Genomic DNA, 19,774 nt, shown 5'->3' on the forward strand with positions numbered 1-19,774 from the left:
TGAACAAAAACTTTATCTCAATCTTCAATCATATATCTGTTTCTTATCTTGCATAATTGAAAAACAACATCAGTCATGTGCATTCTCTCTGTCGGTGTTTTTCTTGAACATGCCACTCCAATGCTTAGTATAGAAGCCACACACTCCTCCATCTTACTACTCATGTCTTCTAGAATGAGGGGATCAATGATTTCCGTAACATGATTCGGCAAGGCACCATTGACGAAATTGTGGAGATTTAAGTTCTCGTCGAATGCTTGACATGTTGGTCTTTTACCCGTGAACATCTCCAAGAGAAGAATTCCAAAACTATACACATCGCCTTTAACTGAGACCGAGTTACTTGTGCCATATTCTGAGCATTGGTTCAAAGGCATGCGTAAAAAAATAAAAGGTATATTTTGCTCACAATAAGTTAATTACAGTATACTATTGAGAAAAAAAATTACATGTTTTGTCTCGTAATTTGTACTTTTTTCAATTTTTATAATTGATATAACCTTGTCGAATACAAGAATGTGAATGTTTTTTCAGAATTTATCAGTGAATTCATGAACTGGGTATTAATGATGTTAATACATACATAGTTAATGTGTTACATTAGATATGAGTTTATTTGCAGATAATAGAATACATACCTGGAGGAACATAGCCTATTGTACCTTTGATCCCATTCGTACTGCTGCTCTCACGTGCTTCAAGGATGTTTGAAAGTATCTTAGACAATCCGAAATCACCTACATGTGCAGTCATATCATCATCCAAAAGAATGTTACTTGGCTTCAAATCGCCATGAATAATTGGTGAATTGGTGCCCATATGTAGGTACTCAAGAGCATGAGCAATATCAATGACGATTTTGATCATTTGCAACATCGTAAGGCTCCTAAATTCTGAGTCATGTTCTTCTTCTTGCACTTTATTGCGGTACAACAAATCTTCCAAACTCCCATTAGACATGAATTCATAAACCAAAGCTTTAAATTCATTTCTTTGGAAATCCATACTTTCACAAACACTGAATAATTTCAATAGGTTCCTGTGTCTTATTCCTTTTAGTGCAATGCACTCTGCTACGAAGCTCTTAGAGGCACCTTTGACAAAAAGATTAAGCACTTTGACCGCCACCATCGTCTTTCCATCCTCAAGAATCCCTTTGTAGACAGATCCAAATCTTCCGGAGCCAATCAAGCTACCTTCCGAGAATCCATTAGTGGCTTTTAATAGATCTCCATAGGATAACCTCATGAATTGGGTGCCATCAAATGACCTCGTGGAAAGATGTTTTTTCATCAAATGTTTTTGGCTATAAATGATTGCACAGAGTGTAATGCATAATCCTCCGACAACTAGTATTGAAATCAGGATTTTAAGTAATGCTTTCTTAGAGGACTTTGAAGAAGAGCAAGGAGGAAGCTTCAAATCAAGAATTCCTCCACATAATCTCGCATTTCCTTCGATCGAGAATTTTGTTTTGTTTCTAAATAATCCTTCTAGTGGCACCTCACCTTCGAGGTTATTGAATGACAAGTTCAAATTTTCAAGATTTAGATGACCGAGGAAAATAGGGATTTTACCAGACAAATTATTTCTTGAAAGATCCAACTCTTGTAATCCCTTCAGAGCACTTAGTGATTGAGGTATCTCTCCTTGAAGATAATTACCACCTAGATAAAGCATTTCCAAGCTAGTGCAACCACTTAGAGAGCTTGGAACAAGACCTGATAATATATTATTTGACAAGTCTAAGATTGAAATGTGCGTTAAAGCGCCAACTTCGATTGGAATTGAACCCGTGAAGACGTTGTATGATAAATCCAAGTGAATAGAAATGGAGGGAAGACTCATAATTTGTGGAGGAATGGAGCCATCAAGAGTATTATTTCCAATATCTAAGAGTAACAAGTTGGTGCAATTACCAAGGCTCTGAGGTATTCTTCCAGACAATCTGTTTTCTCTCAAGTACAAGTAATTTAACAAAGTCAAGTTTCCCAAGGAATGTGGCATCTCATCTATCAGTCGGTTTCCACTCAAGACAAGAATGCGCAGATTTGAAAGTTTTCCAATGCTAAATGGAATATGACCCTCAAGATTGTTGTCCCGAAGGAAAAGCACAGTGAGACCGACGAGGTTCCCAATACCAAAAGGAATTTTACCATGTATCTGAGTGTTAGAAATTTCTATGGCCATTATTTGACTAGAAAGATTATATATCGAGTCTGGCAATGAACCCTTCAATATGTTACTACCAACTTCAAGAGACATCAAATTTGTGCAATTTGAGAATGATGAAATAAAACTTATATCATCTTGAATAAGATTTTTTGCAGCGGCAAAGCGCTCAAGATTTGAAAGCCTTCCAAGTTCTTTTTGTTGGGGAAAACCCATAAACCGCAGAATCCATCATGCTAAATCATTAAGAATTTGACTGAAAACTTAAGCGGAAGCGTACCTGAAGCCATAATTCTGAATTGTTTAGAACGTGTCTTGATCTTCCAGATCTACGCGCTCTTTCCTTGAGAGAATCCTTTAGTTTTCTCTTCAGAACTATTTTCTTAATGGGGGAGAGAATAGTGAAAGTGACAACGCGAGATCTGGGGACCATGACCCTTATTTATAGATAATATCTTCTGATATTTCCGTTTTAGCCCATCATAAAAACAGAAATTACACTTATGTCTCTACACATTAAAGGCCCACAACCCATTAGATACATTAAAGCCCAATAACCCGAAACATTAATTGATCACTTTATTTTGGGCTTAACTTAATAGACAACCCACAACACATAATTATTCGCATATAAGCCCATATAAATAAATTGATCCAACAATCTCCCACTTGGGCTATATGTGCAACTTTATAATTATGTTTGTGAAAATAACCTTATGAGCTCAAAATTGTTGTCATTCCGAAATGTATCTATAACCAATCCGGTCCATCAATCACATCAACATAGGATCAAAGCAGTCTTCGCTACACTCAAGGTAACTCGACCCTTCAATGGTCACATATGCCAACACAACTGAATGACATGGATCATGAAGTGGATGTGTAGCATGGAAATTTCATGCAATGTGACCGTAACATGCCTATTTCCAACTGGTCCTCCCTTTAACCTTATTGAGATCAAACTTTAAATCATAATCAGAGTGTGACTTAACTTGAAATTTATTTCTGCAGAAAATAAATTTACATGACTGTAACTGAAGATGTCTACAACTGAAAAAAGCATTTAAAATAACAAACTCCCACTAAAACTGAATTTCCTCAATTGACATAACACCCATACTAGCAGTGTGCTCATGAAACTGTTTGGGTGGTAGTCCCTTAGTAAGCGGATCCGCAACCATGGAGTTTGTACCGATATGCTCAATAGACAACTTTCCACTTTGAATTCTTTCTTTAACAACCAGAAACTTGATGTCAATATGTTTTGACTTCGTCGAGCTCCTGTTGTTATTGGAATACATAACTGCTGATTTATTGTCACAATATAATCTTAGTGGCTTTTCAATGCCATCAACAATGCGCAGTCCCGTGACAAAATTTTGCAGCCATATTCCGTTATTAGATGCCTCATAACATGCTACAAACTCAGCTGTCATGGTGGAAGAGGCTATAAGTGACTGTTTAGCACTCTTCCAGGAAATGGCACCTCCAGCAAGGAGATAGATGTAGCCCGACGTAGATTTCATACTATCTTGGCATCCAGCAAAATCGGAGTCAGTATACCCAATGATCTCAAGCTGATCCAACCTCCGATATATGAGCATGTAATCTTTTGTTCTCTGAAGGTACCGTAAAACTCTTTTGACTGCTTTCCAATGTTCCACTCCTGGATTACTTAAATATCGTCCCAACATTCCTGTCACGTACGCAATATCTGGACGTGTACAAACCTGAGCATACATCAGACTCCCAACTGCAGATGCATAGGGAACCTTCTGCATTTCTTTTTCCTCAAAATCATTCTTTGGGCATTGTTTGAGACTAAATTTGTCTCCCTTAGCCACAGGGGTATCCGTTGGTTTACAATCTTGCATCCCGTATCGCTTGAGAACTTTCTCGATATAGCCTTTCTGAGATAATCCAAGAATACCCCGAGAACGATCCCGATGTATCTGAATACCCAGTACAAAAGATGCATCACCAAGATCTTTCATCTCAAAATTCTTTGATAGAAATCTCTTGGTTTCATGCAACAACTCTATATCGTTGCTAGCGAGCAGAATGTCATCAACATATAAAACCAGAAAAATATGTTTACTCCCACTGAACTTATGGTACACACAATCATCGACCAAATTCATCTCAAAGCCAAACGAGATGATCACTTGATGAAATTTGAAATACCATTGTCGCGATGCCTGCTTGAGCCCATAGATGGATTTCTTTAATTTGCAAACCATATTATTTGTGTCTTTGGACACAAAATTTTCTGGCTGCACCATATAAATCGTTTCATCAATGTCACCATTTAGAAACGCAGTCTTTACATCCATCTGATGAAGCTCGAGATCGAAATGCGCCACCAAAGCCATTATAATCCTTAAAGAGTCTTTTGAAGAAACCGGAGAGAAAGTCTCTTTATAATCAATGCCTTCTTTCTGTGTAAAGCCTTTAGCGACAAGACGAGCCTTATATCTTTCCACATTGCCTTTCGAATCCCTCTTGGTTTTAAATATCCATTTGCAACCAATGGACTTCGTACCTTTAGGCAATGGGACAAGATCCCATACGTCATTGTCCTTCATGGACTTTATCTCCTCATTCATGGCATCATTCCACTTTTGAGAGTTAGAACTATCCATGGCTTGACGGAAGTTAATAGGATCATCCTCCATCAATCCAATGTCTGCCTCATGTTCTTGAAGAAATACAATGTAATCGTCCGGAACTGCATTTCTCCGCTCTCTAGTGGATCTCCTTAATGGCATAGGTTCTGGAGGTGCTTGAGTTTGTTCATCTGGAATGGGAGGATCTCTAATATTGTCTTCATGTATTGTGTCTTGGTCAAAGTGAGGAATATGATCCTGATCAATGTCCAAGACACCTGTGGGAATATTTACATATTCCTCTTCAAAGACAATATCCCTGACTTTATCTCCCCCCGCAAACTCAACATCCTCAAAGAACCTGGCATTTCCTGACTCAAAAATCGACTTACTCGTGGGATCATAAAACTTGTACCCCCTGGATCTTTCAGAGTATCCAATAAAATAACAACTAACCGTCCTTGAGTCCAGTTTCTTTTCATTAGGCTTGTAAGGCCTTGCCTCAGCTGGACATCCCCAAACGTGCAGATGCTTAAGACTGGGCTTTTTACCCGTCCAAAGTTCATAAGGGGTTTTGGTCGCTGCCTTAGTTGGAACCCTGTTAAGGATATATGCTGCGGTCTTTAGTGCTTCTCCCCAGAGCGATTCTGGTAAGGTAGAATGACTGATCATACTCCTCACCATGTCCTTAAGCGTTCTGTTTCGTCTTTCAGCAACACCATTCATAGTGGGCGAACCCGGCATAGTGTACTGTGGGACGATACCGCATTCCTCTAGGAATCTAGCAAAAGGTCCTCGACGTTGTTCACCTGAACCGTCATATCTACCATAGTATTCACCACCACGGTCAGATCTAACGCTTTTAATCTTTAAGCCAAGTTGATTTTCAACTTCAGCTTTATAGTTTTTGAACACATCCAATGACTGTGCCTTTTCATGAATGAGATAAATGAAGCCATATCTTGAAAAATCGTCTGTGAACGTTATAAAATACTGTTGACCATTCCAAGAAGCCGAAGGGAATGGTCCACAAATATCAGTATGTATAAGTTCTAAGACGCCTGAACACCTATTGGCTTCAAATCTCCTTTTGTTGGTTTGTTTTCCCTTTATACAATTAACGCAATTATTAAAATCTGTGTAATCTAAAGGTTCGAGAATTTCGTCTGACACAAGTCTCCTTATTCTCTTTTCAGATATATGACCCAATCTTTTGTGCCATAACGCAGCTGAATTCTCACTGGTTAATTTTCTTTTAGTGCCTCTACTTGTTTGCAGGGATTCATTAAATGAAGCAATAACATCCAAAGAATAAAGATTATCGTATCCTGATAAAGAACCAGAACCAACCAATTTTGAATCGAGAAACAAACTGAATATTCCATTTCCAAAAGAACAAGAATAACCAAATTTGTCCAGTGCAGAAATGGAAATCAAATTCCGTCTAAAAGACGGCACAACAAATGTTTCATAAAGATCCAAATATATTCCAGTCTTTAACAATAATCTAAATTTTCCTATTGCCTCAACTTCAACTTTGTTGCCGTCACCAACATAGATGAATCTTTCAGCATCATTTGGTTTTCGGCAATCCAGGCAACCCTGCATAGACACACTGATGTGAGTTGTTGCACCAGAATCTATCCACCACGTGTGTCTAGGCACTGAAGTTAAATTAACCTCAGAACAAACCATATTCAGAAGCATACCTTTCTTAGCACGCCAAGCGTGATAATTACTGCACTGCTTCTTCATATGCCTATCACTGCCACAGAAAAAACAACCAGAACTTTGAGAATCACTAGGATTCTTCTGTTGTTTCTTCGGAAGCTGTGTATCCGCAGCTACCTTATCCTTCCTTTTCTTTCCTTTATCCTTCGAGGTAGAGGCATAATGAGCACTTTTTGTCTTGTCTTGCTTCAACCTTTCCTCTTCCTGGACACAGTGCGAGATGAGCTCATTCAGAGACCAAGTCTCTTTCTGACAGTTATAGCTCACCTTGAACTGGTTAAACTGAGGAGGAAGAGATATCAAAACCAGATGCACCAGCAAGTCCTCAGAGAGGTCAAGCTTCAGTGCTTTTAACCTTGAAGCAAGATGAGACATTTCCATAATATACTCCCTAATGTTGCCCTTACCTCTGTACCTCATTGAAATGAGGCTTGCCAAAAGTGTACCAATTTCAGACTTTTCACTTTTAGCAAACCTCTTTTCGAGGTCTTGAAGGAAAGCCTTAGCTGTAGCAATGTCGCTAGACATTGTGCCCCTGAATGTTTCCGGAATGGCCTTCTTCATGATCATCATACACATGCGATTTGATCTTTCCCACCTTTCAAACTCCCTCTTTTCATCAGAGGTACTCTTATCAGTAATGACGGGAGGAGAGTCAATCCTTATCGCAAGGTCTAAATCCATGACTCCGAGAACTATCAACAAATTCTCTTGCCATGATTTAAAATTCGAGCCATTTAACATAGGAATAGAATTTATGTTGGAATGAATATTTGCAGGAGTCAAATCTGAACAGAGAACAAAAACAAAACATACATGCTCAACCAAATATCCAAATAAAATAATCAATAAATTCAAATAATGTAAACCCCCATAAACAGAATATCGAGCACTCCATTAATGTTTCATCTTTGGACAAAAGATTAACTTGTAAGTGATATCCTGGCGCAGCAGTCAAACACTGATAGTAACTATCATGTCAAATAACAACCTTCCTTTGGGCCGATTTATTATTCACATGAAAAAACGAACAACTATCACATGTTTACCACCATAATTGCATATGTGATTATATTAAATATTAACCTTCCTTTGGGCCGATCAATATTCATATAAATCACATATACCCAAAATCCTTTTGTATTTCAAAATAAATTTAATTTCCATAAAAGAGGTCACTTTGACGACATTTTATTTCAATTAATCAATTTTAAAAATACATATAACCTTATCATTATTTGAACTAATGAAAATTTAACCTTAACCGAATAAACCTGAAACCGAAAAAAAAAAAAAAAAATTTTTTTTTTTCGGAAATTCCGTACGGGCCGACCGACCCGAATCCGTACAGCTCGGGCCGACCCGGGTCCGTACGGCCCGACCCAAACACCGTATGGGTCGGGCCGACCCGGGTCCGTAAGACCCGACCCGAAACCATATGGGTCGGGCCGACCAGTTTCGTACAACCCGACCCGAACCGTACCTTTTTTTTTTTTTTTTTTTGAAAAAAAAAAATATCCGACTTTTCGATTTTCCCTTTTTTTTTTTTTTTTGAAAAACTGGAAGAAAAATCGAAATCTTATACCAAATCTTTAAAATTTACAACCAAATCTTTTTACCAAAACTGAAACTTTAAAAGATTTGATTTTCAACCAAAATATTTTCCAGATCTGAAGCCATAGAACAAAAATTTTCAGATCTAAACCAAAATATTTTTCAGATCTGAAACCGTATCAAAATATTTTCAGATCTGAAAACATATCAATATATTTTTCAGATCTGAAGCCATATCAAAAAATTTTAAACAAAATTTTATTTTTCAGATCTGGATCCAAAAAGTATCCAAAAAACTTTAAACAAATCTCAATGATTCAAACATGAATGGCTCTGATACCACTTGTTGGGGAAAACCCATAAACCGCAGAATCCATCATGCTAAATCATTAAGAATTTGACTGAAAACTTAAGCGGAAGCGTACCTGAAGCCATAATTCTGAATTGTTTAGAACGTGTCTTGATCTTCCAGATCTACGCGCTCTTTCCTTGAGAGAATCCTTTAGTTTTCTCTTCAGAACTATTTTCTTAATGGGGGAGAGAATAGTGAAAGTGACAACGCGAGATCTGGGGACCATGACCCTTATTTATAGATAATATCTTCTGATATTTCCGTTTTAGCCCATCATAAAAACAGAAATTACACTTATGTCTACACATTAAAGGCCCACAACCCATTAGATACATTAAAGCCCAATAACCCGAAACATTAATTGATCACTTTATTTTGGGCTTAACTTAATAGACAACCCACAACACATAATTATTCGCATATAAGCCCATATAAATAAATTGATCCAACACTTTTGGCATTGGCCCCGTAAAACTATTGGCGGCAACCGATATTGTGTCAAGGGAGGTTGCATTTGAGAGTGAGACCGGAAGTTCTCCAGTAAATTGATTGTCTGCCAAATTAATGAATCGTAACTTGGGAAGTGTGAGGCCTATGTTATTAGGTATGGCCCCTTGAAGTTTATTATCAGAGACGTCAAAACTAAGGAGAGTAGATATATTGAAGAGACCAGGAGGGATTTCACCTGTTAAACTACTGTTGAATAATGAAAGAGACTTTAGGTGCTGAAGTTGTGCGAATGACTCCGGAATTTCTCCTCTCAAGTTACACCTTGCCAAATAAAGTTGTATGAGAGATGTTATATTGCCTAAGGATGGAGGGATAGTCCCAGAAAGATTGTTTTTTCCTAAACCAAGATCTGTGAGTTTGCGAAGAGAATCGAACTCAACAGGGATAAGTCCCGATAACCTATTGTCAATCAGGTTAAGATACCAAAGATTTGGACATTGCGATATATTTCTCGGTATTTCCCCAACAAAAGAATTATTGCTAAATTCTACGATCTCTAGACGCCTTAAAAGACCCATCTCTTGGGGAATTTGGCCATGAAAGCTATTATTTTGGAGATCAATGGTTCTAAGAAAAGAAAGATTACCAATATGAGGTGAAAGGCTTCCCTCCAAGCCTTGAGACCTTAGCACAATCCCCACAACTCTATCAGGGTGCTTGGCGCCACATCTAATGCCATTCCAGGTGCAGTAATGATGTGTTTGATTCCAGGAGTTCAAAGCCCCAAGCGGATCAACGATGGCGGCTTTAAATGCCAGCAATGCGAGGACATCGGTTTCATTACTTGAGCATGCCGATGGAATCATTGCAGCACAACAAAACCACCCAAAAATAATGCAAACAACTTCACTTGTATACTCTGGCATAGTTTTACACCACCCAATATCAACCACAGGGCTTTGTGATGCACTTGATATATATGTTACTGTTAGCCATGTATATATAGCCATATCTTCTGCCTAAGCCCCACTAAATCCAAGAAAAGAAAGACTTCGTTTTTATTTAATTAGAAAAACAAATTCATTTACTTTCTATTTATATTAAAGAAATTTAACCGAAAATGTTGCATAATTTTTTGATACAGTTCATAGTTTTCAGTTCATTGTGCATGATCAAATATCGGGTTTAGTCCGATATGCATTTAGGTGCCATGTCCCGAACATCTGCACATATTAGCTTTTACATAACCACCCTAATTTTTTCCATTCAATTTTTTTTCCGATTCAAGGCATAACAAAAAATAATATATAAATTCATTCATGGAGTTGTACTTATAAAACTAAAATTAATTTTTTTTTATAGAACACAAACTTTATATAATTTACCCTTTGGTACACTATATTTTGATTTTTAATTACAAAAAAAAAAAAAGAAAAAGGAATTGAAATGAAAGTGAGACATGTATATATGTTTGTCAATCAATTATATTATGCATGCATTACAGCTTGTTAATCGGTTCAGTCGATACTCCCAAAAAGTTCTCCCAAAATATTCTAATTAATTGAACATTTTGGTAATTGGCAAATTAAACCACGCATTTATGCAAAAAATACAGAAACTTCATATCTCTCATATTTTATAGGGAAAATTGTGATATTAGTTTTATATATTTGTATTTCTACGATTTTATCCTTTGTGATCTATGTTATCAAATTTAAGTCTTGATCTGATATTTTTGTTATTTTGCAATTTTGACGTGATGTTGATCTGACACCTATGCGGTGGCGTCTATATGGTTCCGACACGACTGCCACATCAGTGTTTCTGATGAAAAATGACTAAAATTATTAAAAATTAAAAGATAAATGATCAGAATCACTAAGTTAACAAATATTTAAGACCAAAAGTACAATTTCCCTATTTTACAGGATAATTTTTTTTTCCCTCTGAATAATTTGATTGGTATGATTTTATATGACAATGATATACGATAAAATATTTTTAGGAATTACAAATCCAACGTTTTAACAATGTATAGAAAATTCTGTCAAAAAAAAAAAAACTATGTATGGAAAAATTGAAGTTGCTAGACCAAAAGGACTTCTCCGCTCACTATTCAGTAATACAAGTCCTGTCACAATGTAGTCTAATTTTTCCAGTCATTTTTTTTTAATTTAACACATATTAAAAAGAAATACCTAAAATTCATTTTTAATATATTTTTTTTTCAAAAGCTTACCTAATAAGCATCGAAAAATAGTGCATATGAATTCTATCGTCATAAAAAAATTTGGAGTTTTTCTTATAAACTATAAAATCTTAATATAATTTACCATTTCCTTTATTATTTGTGTTCGAGCACATTTTTAAAGTTGAACGTATTTAATTTTAACAAGTTTAATATATTAATTGTACCATAGTAATCAAAAGTTTATTTCCGATCCTTCCTAGTAATAGGACTAAATAGACATGTTTCTATAAAATAATCTGATTAACAATCTCATATCATTTACTATATTCAATAATACATTTAATAAAATAATCTGGACTTTATATATTTTGGTCCAATAATTGTTCATGTTGAGAAAACAATCGAAACATCATATTTGAGCTATTATACAACTTAAAAGAATAGAATGATGTCATTATCATCAACTATATTTTTTGGTAAAACGCTAAGTACTTGGTTCAGTGAACAATATCACCAACAATATTTTTTTTTTAGTAAAACGATAAATGCTCGGTTCAATTGAATGAAACTAGCAAGAAATTAGTAAAACAACTATCAACTTTTTATTCATGTGTGGAATGGAATCAAATTGTCCATCAATCAATTACGTCAACCTTCCACGAAATTGGAGTCACCCATCCAGCCATTCATTTTTTGTTCCGGTATGAGTAGACTTTGAGTCCTAAGTCTTCCTTCGCGGGGTCTTTTGCTCTATAATACTTCAAAATTATTGTAGGGATTCCATCAATAATAGCTTCAATTAATACGTACAAAAGAATATTAATTGACGACTTCACGAATTTGGTATATTTTTAAAAGTTATATAAATAAAGTATCCTTAAATATTCAATTCCTTTAAACTAAATTAATTAATTTCCATATCAATTAATTGGGTTTAAGATATTTTAAAAAGAAATAGCGAAAATTCTGCAATTAAAATTCTTTTTTTAGCTTTCCAGCCCCAATCTTTATCCATTTTCATCATCATTTTAAAGTTCCTCAAAATGTTCACAATTGGTGCCGTCACCATTGCTTCCAAAAGAAGACTTTGACTCGTACCCGGTGGTCACCAGTGTGCTATCCATCTTAGAAAAGAGAATCCTTGAGATATTGTCTTAATATCAGTGCCACAACTTCGATTACCTTAATGATAGGTTACCCTTGAAGTCTCTGTCTGTCAAAGGATGCGTCCATTTATTGTAGGGACTGCATTAATTAATGCTTCATAGAAGAATATATATGTTGAAGACATTACATTTTTTTGAAAAAGTTATGTATTGTGATATTTAAGTCAATTGGCCCTTCCTAAAATGTAGAACCGATCATATCGAAGAACAACCAACCGACGATGGGTCAAAAGCCTGTGTAGACTAGATGATCATTGGTTATGTAATTTTATTTTTTCAAGGGTCAATCAAAAAATTGAGGGATGATTTAACTAACAGCAAATGCACGATTTGATGTACCAGATGGAGTTCCAGGAGCCCAAGAAAGAGAATGAGTTGTCGTGATCTCGAGTGTCCTCTTTGGAAGAGCAAGCCTGCTTCTTTTTTTTAGTGACAGCCCCCGACCAAGCCCAGGATCAGATCATATGAAAAGATCTCAAATGTACAACTTGGACGACTTTTTTCACACAGATTAAGAATATTAATGAAAAAATAAATTTCACAAACATAGTTTTTTTAAAATTTTATTCTTATTTAATTTATTTTAAATTGGTTGCACAACAGTTAAAAAGGTTATTAGTCCAAATTAGAAGAAATACAACTAAACTTAGGAACTTAGTATAGGATAAGGACAAAAAAAAAAGAAATACAATTGATGTAATAATAAAACATTAAAACAATAATATATTCACTCAAACCTTAATCTCAATGATAAGCATTTTAGCATTCCGTTTCCATTCAACAAAAGAAAATAAAGAAACAAATGCTTCTTAATTGTGAGATATTTCGGGATTTTGGTGTCTGCAAGTGTGACTTTCTTAAAAAACAAAAATTGCTTTATATCCTCGATCATCTCGAACCTATTTTATCTTACCAATTTTATTGGCTCGAGATATAGATATGAGTAACAATTATAAATTTTATCAAATATATATTAATTATTTAGTTACATGATTTCGTGGAAAAAAACTAAAATTAATTACAGGACGGTCCGCCTCCGGGAGGGTTCGCACCGGTCCGATTTGCTCGGCGGATCCCCAGCAAAGGTCCTAGTGCAATGGCCAATATCTCAAGTAATAAGGGGACTGACTGGTGTTTGATTTTTAATACGCGAGAAAGGCTCCACGGACTCGGATTGGTTGTTGTGAAATTTTACATTTTACTAATTATTATGCTAACTTCAAAGTTCTCTGCATTTTAACTTGAATGAAAAATTTGTTTCACTTGGTATGGTATATCTTATGTGTTTGATTCATTTGCAGATCTGGGTATATGAGGGTGGGTGGGGATATGGGCTAATATCTGTGGTGTTTTCTTTTGTTTCATAATGATGCTAGGCTTGATGAAATCCTGAATTCATCGAGCCTTAGTGTGGTCCACACTCAAGAAATTTCAGATTTGTGGGGAGGAAAGGGAGGAGAACAGATTGTGGACAGAGGATTTGGGCACAAAAAATGCACTCTGTATGAATTAGTTGCGTTTATGTCCACGGTCCATACTTGGACAACTATTTTCTTGTTCTAGTACTCTGCTAGCTATGGTGTATGATACCCCTATAAGGGCCCGGGTCATGGAGGACCCGGGAAGTTTCATTGAGTAGCCCATATAGAAACCGGGAGGGCGATTGTTACCCACGCGACTGAGCGCTTCATGCATGACCGGGTATTTACTTACCTCCCGGGCAACAAGGGACCGGGCTTTCATGCTAAAGCCGAGGGCTCAATACTCGAGTAACTTACTTAGAGGATCTTATAGATTGTAGGGAAGAAAACGACTGGGCGGGAAGTCAACGTCTTTCGCCTGAACGTATCCCCGAAAATATGGAGAAGAAAGGGACTGGACATGCAGTCAACGTCCCTTATTCTTGGAGTACCCACGAAGCTATCGGGTAGAAAGGGACCCGACAGGCCGTCAACGTCCGAGGGTACAAGTATTAGGTGAGCACGCGCATCAAGGTAACCCTAGCTCCTCTTCAAATAGCAGGTATCGTTGACATTTTACAGGTCTGAAATTTCTTCACTCTCAAACATCCATACATATTGCTTTAAGTTTCCCTCTCGACAACCCTGCTGACTTAAGCATCGGAGTGGTCACGCCGGACACCCTTCTGGCGCCCATTCACGAGTTCCTTTCATTGTTTGCAGGTCACGATCGAAGCCATCTACCTTGCTCATTTTCCTAAACAACACTATAAATTCTTGATTTGACCCGGTGGAGCATCCGACCCTGCTCATCCATTTTACCCGGATCTTATCATTGGCGCCGTCTGTGGGAACTTGAGACTAAGGCGTTGATATGGCTCACACGAGGAAAACTAACCAGAACACTTCCCGGGTCCAGGGAGTTGACGCGAATCATTCAAGACAAGAGGACGCTCCTCCCGATCTTATCACTATGACTCCAGCGGAGTTTGATAAACGCATTAATGAAGCCGTAGAGAGAGCTATGGCTAGGCGGGAAGCTTCCCACCATGATATACCACTCGAGAAGGAACCAGAAAAAGAGCAGGAGCAGCAGCAGGAATTGAGGGAGGAGGAGAAGAGGGGAGAAGTGGAGGAATCCTCTGCTGGTTCTAAGTCACCAACGATAGCCGAGGAGATGTTGGAGTTAAAACAGAAAATGAAAGTCTTGGAAGGACAGTTGGAAAATCATGGAACTTCTCGAGCGTCTGTCAAAGACGCCCGTTTGCTGAGGCTATCATCCGGGAACCTCTTCCTGGAAACTTTAAATCTGCTAAAGTAAGGGCGTATGATGGAAACGAGGACCCGGAAGAACACCTGGCCAGGTTCGAGAATATGGCTATGCTGCACTATTACACTGATAGGATCAAGTGTAAAGTGTTTTTAACCACGCTGGTGGACTCAGCTCAGAGATGGTTTGATGGATTGGCTCCATTGAGTATTAAATCATTTGAGGATTTTCGGAAAGCCTTCTTACACCATTTCAGCAGCAATAAGAAGTATAAGAAAACTGCTTTCAGTTTGTTCGAAGTGAGACAGGGACCGGAGGAAAGTTTGAGGATGTATATCAAGAGGTTTAACAAAGTGGCTTTGGATGTGCCAACTTGTGCTGCAGAGACAAAAACTACTGCCTTCACTCAAGGCCTAAAAGAGAGTGAGTTTTTCAAGTCATTAACGAAAAAAGTGCCTGAAGATTTTGAGGATTCGCTGTCTCGGGCAGAGAAGTATATCAATATGGAAGAAGCCCAGAAACAAAAGAGGGAAGCCATCAGGAAGGAAAGAGGGGACCGGGCACCTAAGCCCGAGGAGAGGGGACCACGGCGGGGTAATCCAGGGCACTTTTCCCCGCATGTGCCTTTGAAAATTATCCGTGAAAGAGAAGTGCAGGAATGCAGTAGGGATCCGGTTCCCAGTCATCAGCTGTCCCAACCCGGGAAAAGTGGATTTTGCACCAGGCATGGTGTGTGTCAGCATAGCACCGAGAATTGTAAGGCTTTGAAAAGAAGTTATGTCCCACCCACCAATCAGGGGCATGACCAGTACACCAAAAGGTCGAGAGGTCCACCTTGGACCCCCCGGCCGCCAGTATCTCATGCTCGAGTAGACTCAAGAAACAACCCGGGAAACCATATGGGTAGGAGGAGGGAGCCAGAACCTGAGAAGAGGAGCCCTTCGTCCCCTGTTGCTGGATTGATTAAGATGATATCGGGAGGATCCACCGATGGAGATTCAAATCGGGCCAGGAAATCAAGAAGTAGGCGGGAGTGTCTGGAGGTGGAAGGATCTAGGAGGAACGAGGCCGTGATCAGCTTTGGCCCGGAGGACCTGAAGGGAATAAACATGCCCCACAATGACGCTTTGGTTATCCAAGCTCGGGTGGTCAATTACGACATTCTGAGAGTCTTCGTGGATTCCGGCAGTTCAGTCAATGTGATTTTCAAAGATGCCTTAGTGCAGATGGATTTGCAAGGGTTTAAGTTGGAAGCTGTGGAGACTGCCCTTTTTGGTTTTGCTGGACATGCAGTTTATCCGGAGGGAGAAATTGTTCTGCCACTCACTCTAGGCTCCCGGGACATCAAGAAAACGGTCATGACCACCTTCACAGTGGTGGACTCCCCATCATCTTACAATATCATTCTGGGGAGACCGGCCATGAATGAGTTGAGGGCAGTAGCATCTACTTATCATCAAAAGATCAAATTTCCAGTGGGAAGCCAGGTGGGAGAAGTTCGTGGAGATCAACCCTCTTCCCGAAAATGTTATGTGGAAGGTATCCGGGCAGATCAGGGCAAGTCGAAAAAGGAGGGGCAGAAACCCAGGGTGGAGGAAGTTTGGAAAGGTGGAGTGGAGAAAGGAGAAGTTCACTTTGTGGCAGAGGAAGAGCAGGAAGCTGTGGAGATAGGACCAGGCCAACAGATCCGGGTGGCCCGAGACCTCGATATATCCACCCGGGTCAGTTTACTTAAATGTTTAAAGACTAATATTCATGTGTTTGCCTGGTCCCAGCAGGAGCTAACAGGGATTTCACCCCTGATATCTGAGCATCAATTAAACACTCTCCCGGGAGCTCACCCGATCAAACAGAAGAAGAGACACTTTGGTCCCGAGAAAGACAAAGTTATTGATGAACAGGTGAAAGAGTTGCTGCAAGCCGGCCACATCCGGGAGATACAATTTCCTACATGGCTCTCGAATGTGGTGCTGGTACCCAAAGCCGCCGGGAAATGGAGGATGTGTGTTGATTTTCGGGACCTCAATAAAGCTTGTCCCAAGGATCATTACCCACTGCCCCGGATTGACCAGTTGGTGGATTCCACCTCAGGCTTCGAGCTGCTCAGTTTCATGGATGCCTATCAGGGATATCATCAAATTCCCTTGGCAAGAAATGATCAAGACAAGGCCAGTTTTATCACCTCGGGAGGTACATTTTGTTATGTTGTGATGCCTTTCGGGTTAAAAAATGCAGGGGCCACATATCAGCGTTTAATGGATAAGGTCTTTGAGAAGCAGCTGGGAAGGAATCTGGAGGTTTATGTGGATGATATTTTGGGAAAGTCAAAAGAGGTGAGGTATTTTATTGCTGATTTGGAAGAAACCTTTACCACTCTGACGTCTTATGGAATCAAGCTCAATCCTGCTAAATGTATTTTCGGAGTCAAGAGTGGTAAGTTCTTGGGCTTTATAGTGACGGAGCGGGGGATCGAGGTCAACCAAGAAAAAGTGAAGTCCGTCTTATGTATGCCTTCTCCCCGATCTGTCAAAGAAGTGCAGAAGTTGACCGGGAGGATTGCCTCTCTATCTCGGTTTATATCTCGGTCAGCCCATAGAAGTTATCCTTTCTTTCAGGTTCTCAGAAAAGCCCAAAAGTTCGGATGGGATGACAAGTGCGAGCAGGCTTTCCAAGATCTTAAAAAGCATCTAGCCGAGCTTCCAGTTTTGGTAAAGCCTGAGCCCGGGGATAAATTGTTTGTCTATTTATCCACTACTGAATATGCTGTCAGCTCTGTCTTAATAAAGGAAGAAGGCTCGGATCAAAAGCCTGTCTATTATGTCAGTCACGCCCTAAGAGGTCCCGAGTTGCGGTATAGTGAAGTGGAGAAGATGGCCCTGGCTTTAGTTGTGACTGTCCGGAAATTGCGGCCTTATTTTCTATCACATCCTATTATCGTTCTTACTAACAGCCCGCTTGGAAGAATTATGACCCACTCTGAAGTATCCGAGCGGATGATCAAATGGAATGTGGAATTGGGGGAATACGATATTGAGTATAAGCCCCGGTTGGCCATAAAAGCGCAGGCATTATCCGATTTCCTATCTGAGATGATTCAACCTGCTGAGGAAGAGAGATGGAGGGTGTTTGTAGACGGGGCTTCTTGCCTGGTTGGATGTGGAGTAGGAGTCGTGATAATCTCCCCATCGGGATAGAAGATTAAATTGGCAGTCAAAATTGGTTCCCGGGTAACAAATAATGAAGCAGAATATGAGGCTGTTCTAGCCGGCATCTGGGCTGCCCGAGAAATTGGAGCGGCTAGGATTATATTGTATTCCGATTCGCAGTTGATTACTCAGCAGATCAAGGGCGTGTATGAGGTCAAGGACGACAAAATGCTCAAATATTTGCATCTCATCAAAGCCCAGGCAGTCGTATTTGTGGATTGGAGCATCGAACAGATACCCCGAGAAGAAAATGGAGAGGCTGATGCCCTAGCAAAAATGGCTGCTTCTTTGTCGGAAGACAGCACCCGGGAGGTTTTATTTGTTTCCCGAGCAGTTTTAACTATTGAAGAAGAAGAAATGTTGACAATACCCGAGGATTCTTGGATGACCCCTCTGATCAAATTCATTCGGGACAATGAATTGCCCGAGGAGAGAGCTCAAGCACAGAAAATAAAAAGACAAGCCCCCAGGTTTGTTCTCTTAAATAATATCTTATACAGGAGATCATTCCAGGGACCATTGTTGAAGTGTTTGAGCGGGAAGGAAGAGATTTATGTTCTTCAAGAGATTCATGAAGGATGCTGTGGTGAGCATTTGGAGGGAACATCTTTAGCTCGGAAAGCGATGCTAGCCGGGTTCTGGTGGCCGACTCTTCACCATGATTCAGCTCGAGTGGTCCGGACTTGTGAAAGCTGTCAACATCATTCCAACTTTCAACACAGCCCAGCCACTCCTATGAAGCCTATTTGGGCATCTTGTCCTTTTGATCAGTGGGGTATGGATATAGTCGGCCCATTTTCAGTTGCTCGGGCCCAGAAAAAATTCCTGTTGGTGGCTGTGGATTATTTCTCCAAATGGGTGGAAGCCGAGCCCTTGGCTAAAATCACCGAGCAAGAGGTTTTGAAATTCTTATGGAAGAATATAGTATGTCGCTTCGGCATACCCCGGCGATTGATCTCGGATAATGGGAGACAGTTTCAAGGAAAAGAAATAACGTCTTGGTGCCAGGAAATGAAGATCACCCAGTCCTTCACTTCTGTTGCGTACCCTCAGGCCAATGGGCAGACAGAAGTTGTAAACAGAATCATTGTGCAGGCTTTAAAGACCAGACTGCAAGGCAAAGGGAATGACTGGGTAGAAGAATTACCCAGTGTACTATGGGCATACAGGACTACTCCTCGGGCACCTACTCAAGAAACTCCATTCAGCTTGGTGTATGGATCTGAGGCCATCCTTCCTGTTGAGATCGGTCAAACATCTGCCCGGGTAGAATCTTACCCGAGCAACAATGAGGGTAGCCGTGCATTGGAACTGGATCTATTAGAAGAAAAGAGGGACCAAGCCATGATCCGGATGGAGGCATATCGAAACCGGGTCATGAAATCCTACAACAAAAAGGTCCGAGTTCGAGACTTGCAGATAGGGGACTTGGTGATGAAGAAGGTTAATCCAGCTGGGGACGTGGGCAAGCTCGAAGCTCGATGGGAGGGGCCTTACAAAATCATTAAGAGAGTCAGTTCAGGATCCTTTTACCTAGAAGATGCTCAGGGTAAACTTCTTAAGAGACCTTGGAATGTACTTCATTTGAAGAAATATTATGCTTAGCCAATGTACAG

General features: G+C 39.4%; 1 protein-coding gene across 1 annotated transcript; it reads right to left on the reverse strand.

The window, feature by feature from the left end:
* LOC140813671 (receptor kinase-like protein Xa21) lies at positions 1-9,890 on the reverse strand. The gene is made up of 3 exons (XM_073172305.1): positions 8,867-9,890; positions 639-2,366; positions 1-355 (listed from the first exon to the last, which is right to left on the reverse strand). Exons 1-3 carry the CDS (start codon positions 9,873-9,875, stop codon positions 18-20), a joined length of 3,075 nt encoding a protein of 1,024 aa, XP_073028406.1. The 5' UTR covers positions 9,876-9,890; the 3' UTR covers positions 1-17.
* Positions 9,891-19,774: the final 9,884 nt, after the last annotated feature.

This window comes from Primulina eburnea, chromosome 15 (genome assembly GCF_022965805.1).
Source record: "Primulina eburnea isolate SZY01 chromosome 15, ASM2296580v1, whole genome shotgun sequence".
Classification (NCBI taxonomy): domain Eukaryota; kingdom Viridiplantae; phylum Streptophyta; class Magnoliopsida; order Lamiales; family Gesneriaceae; genus Primulina; species Primulina eburnea.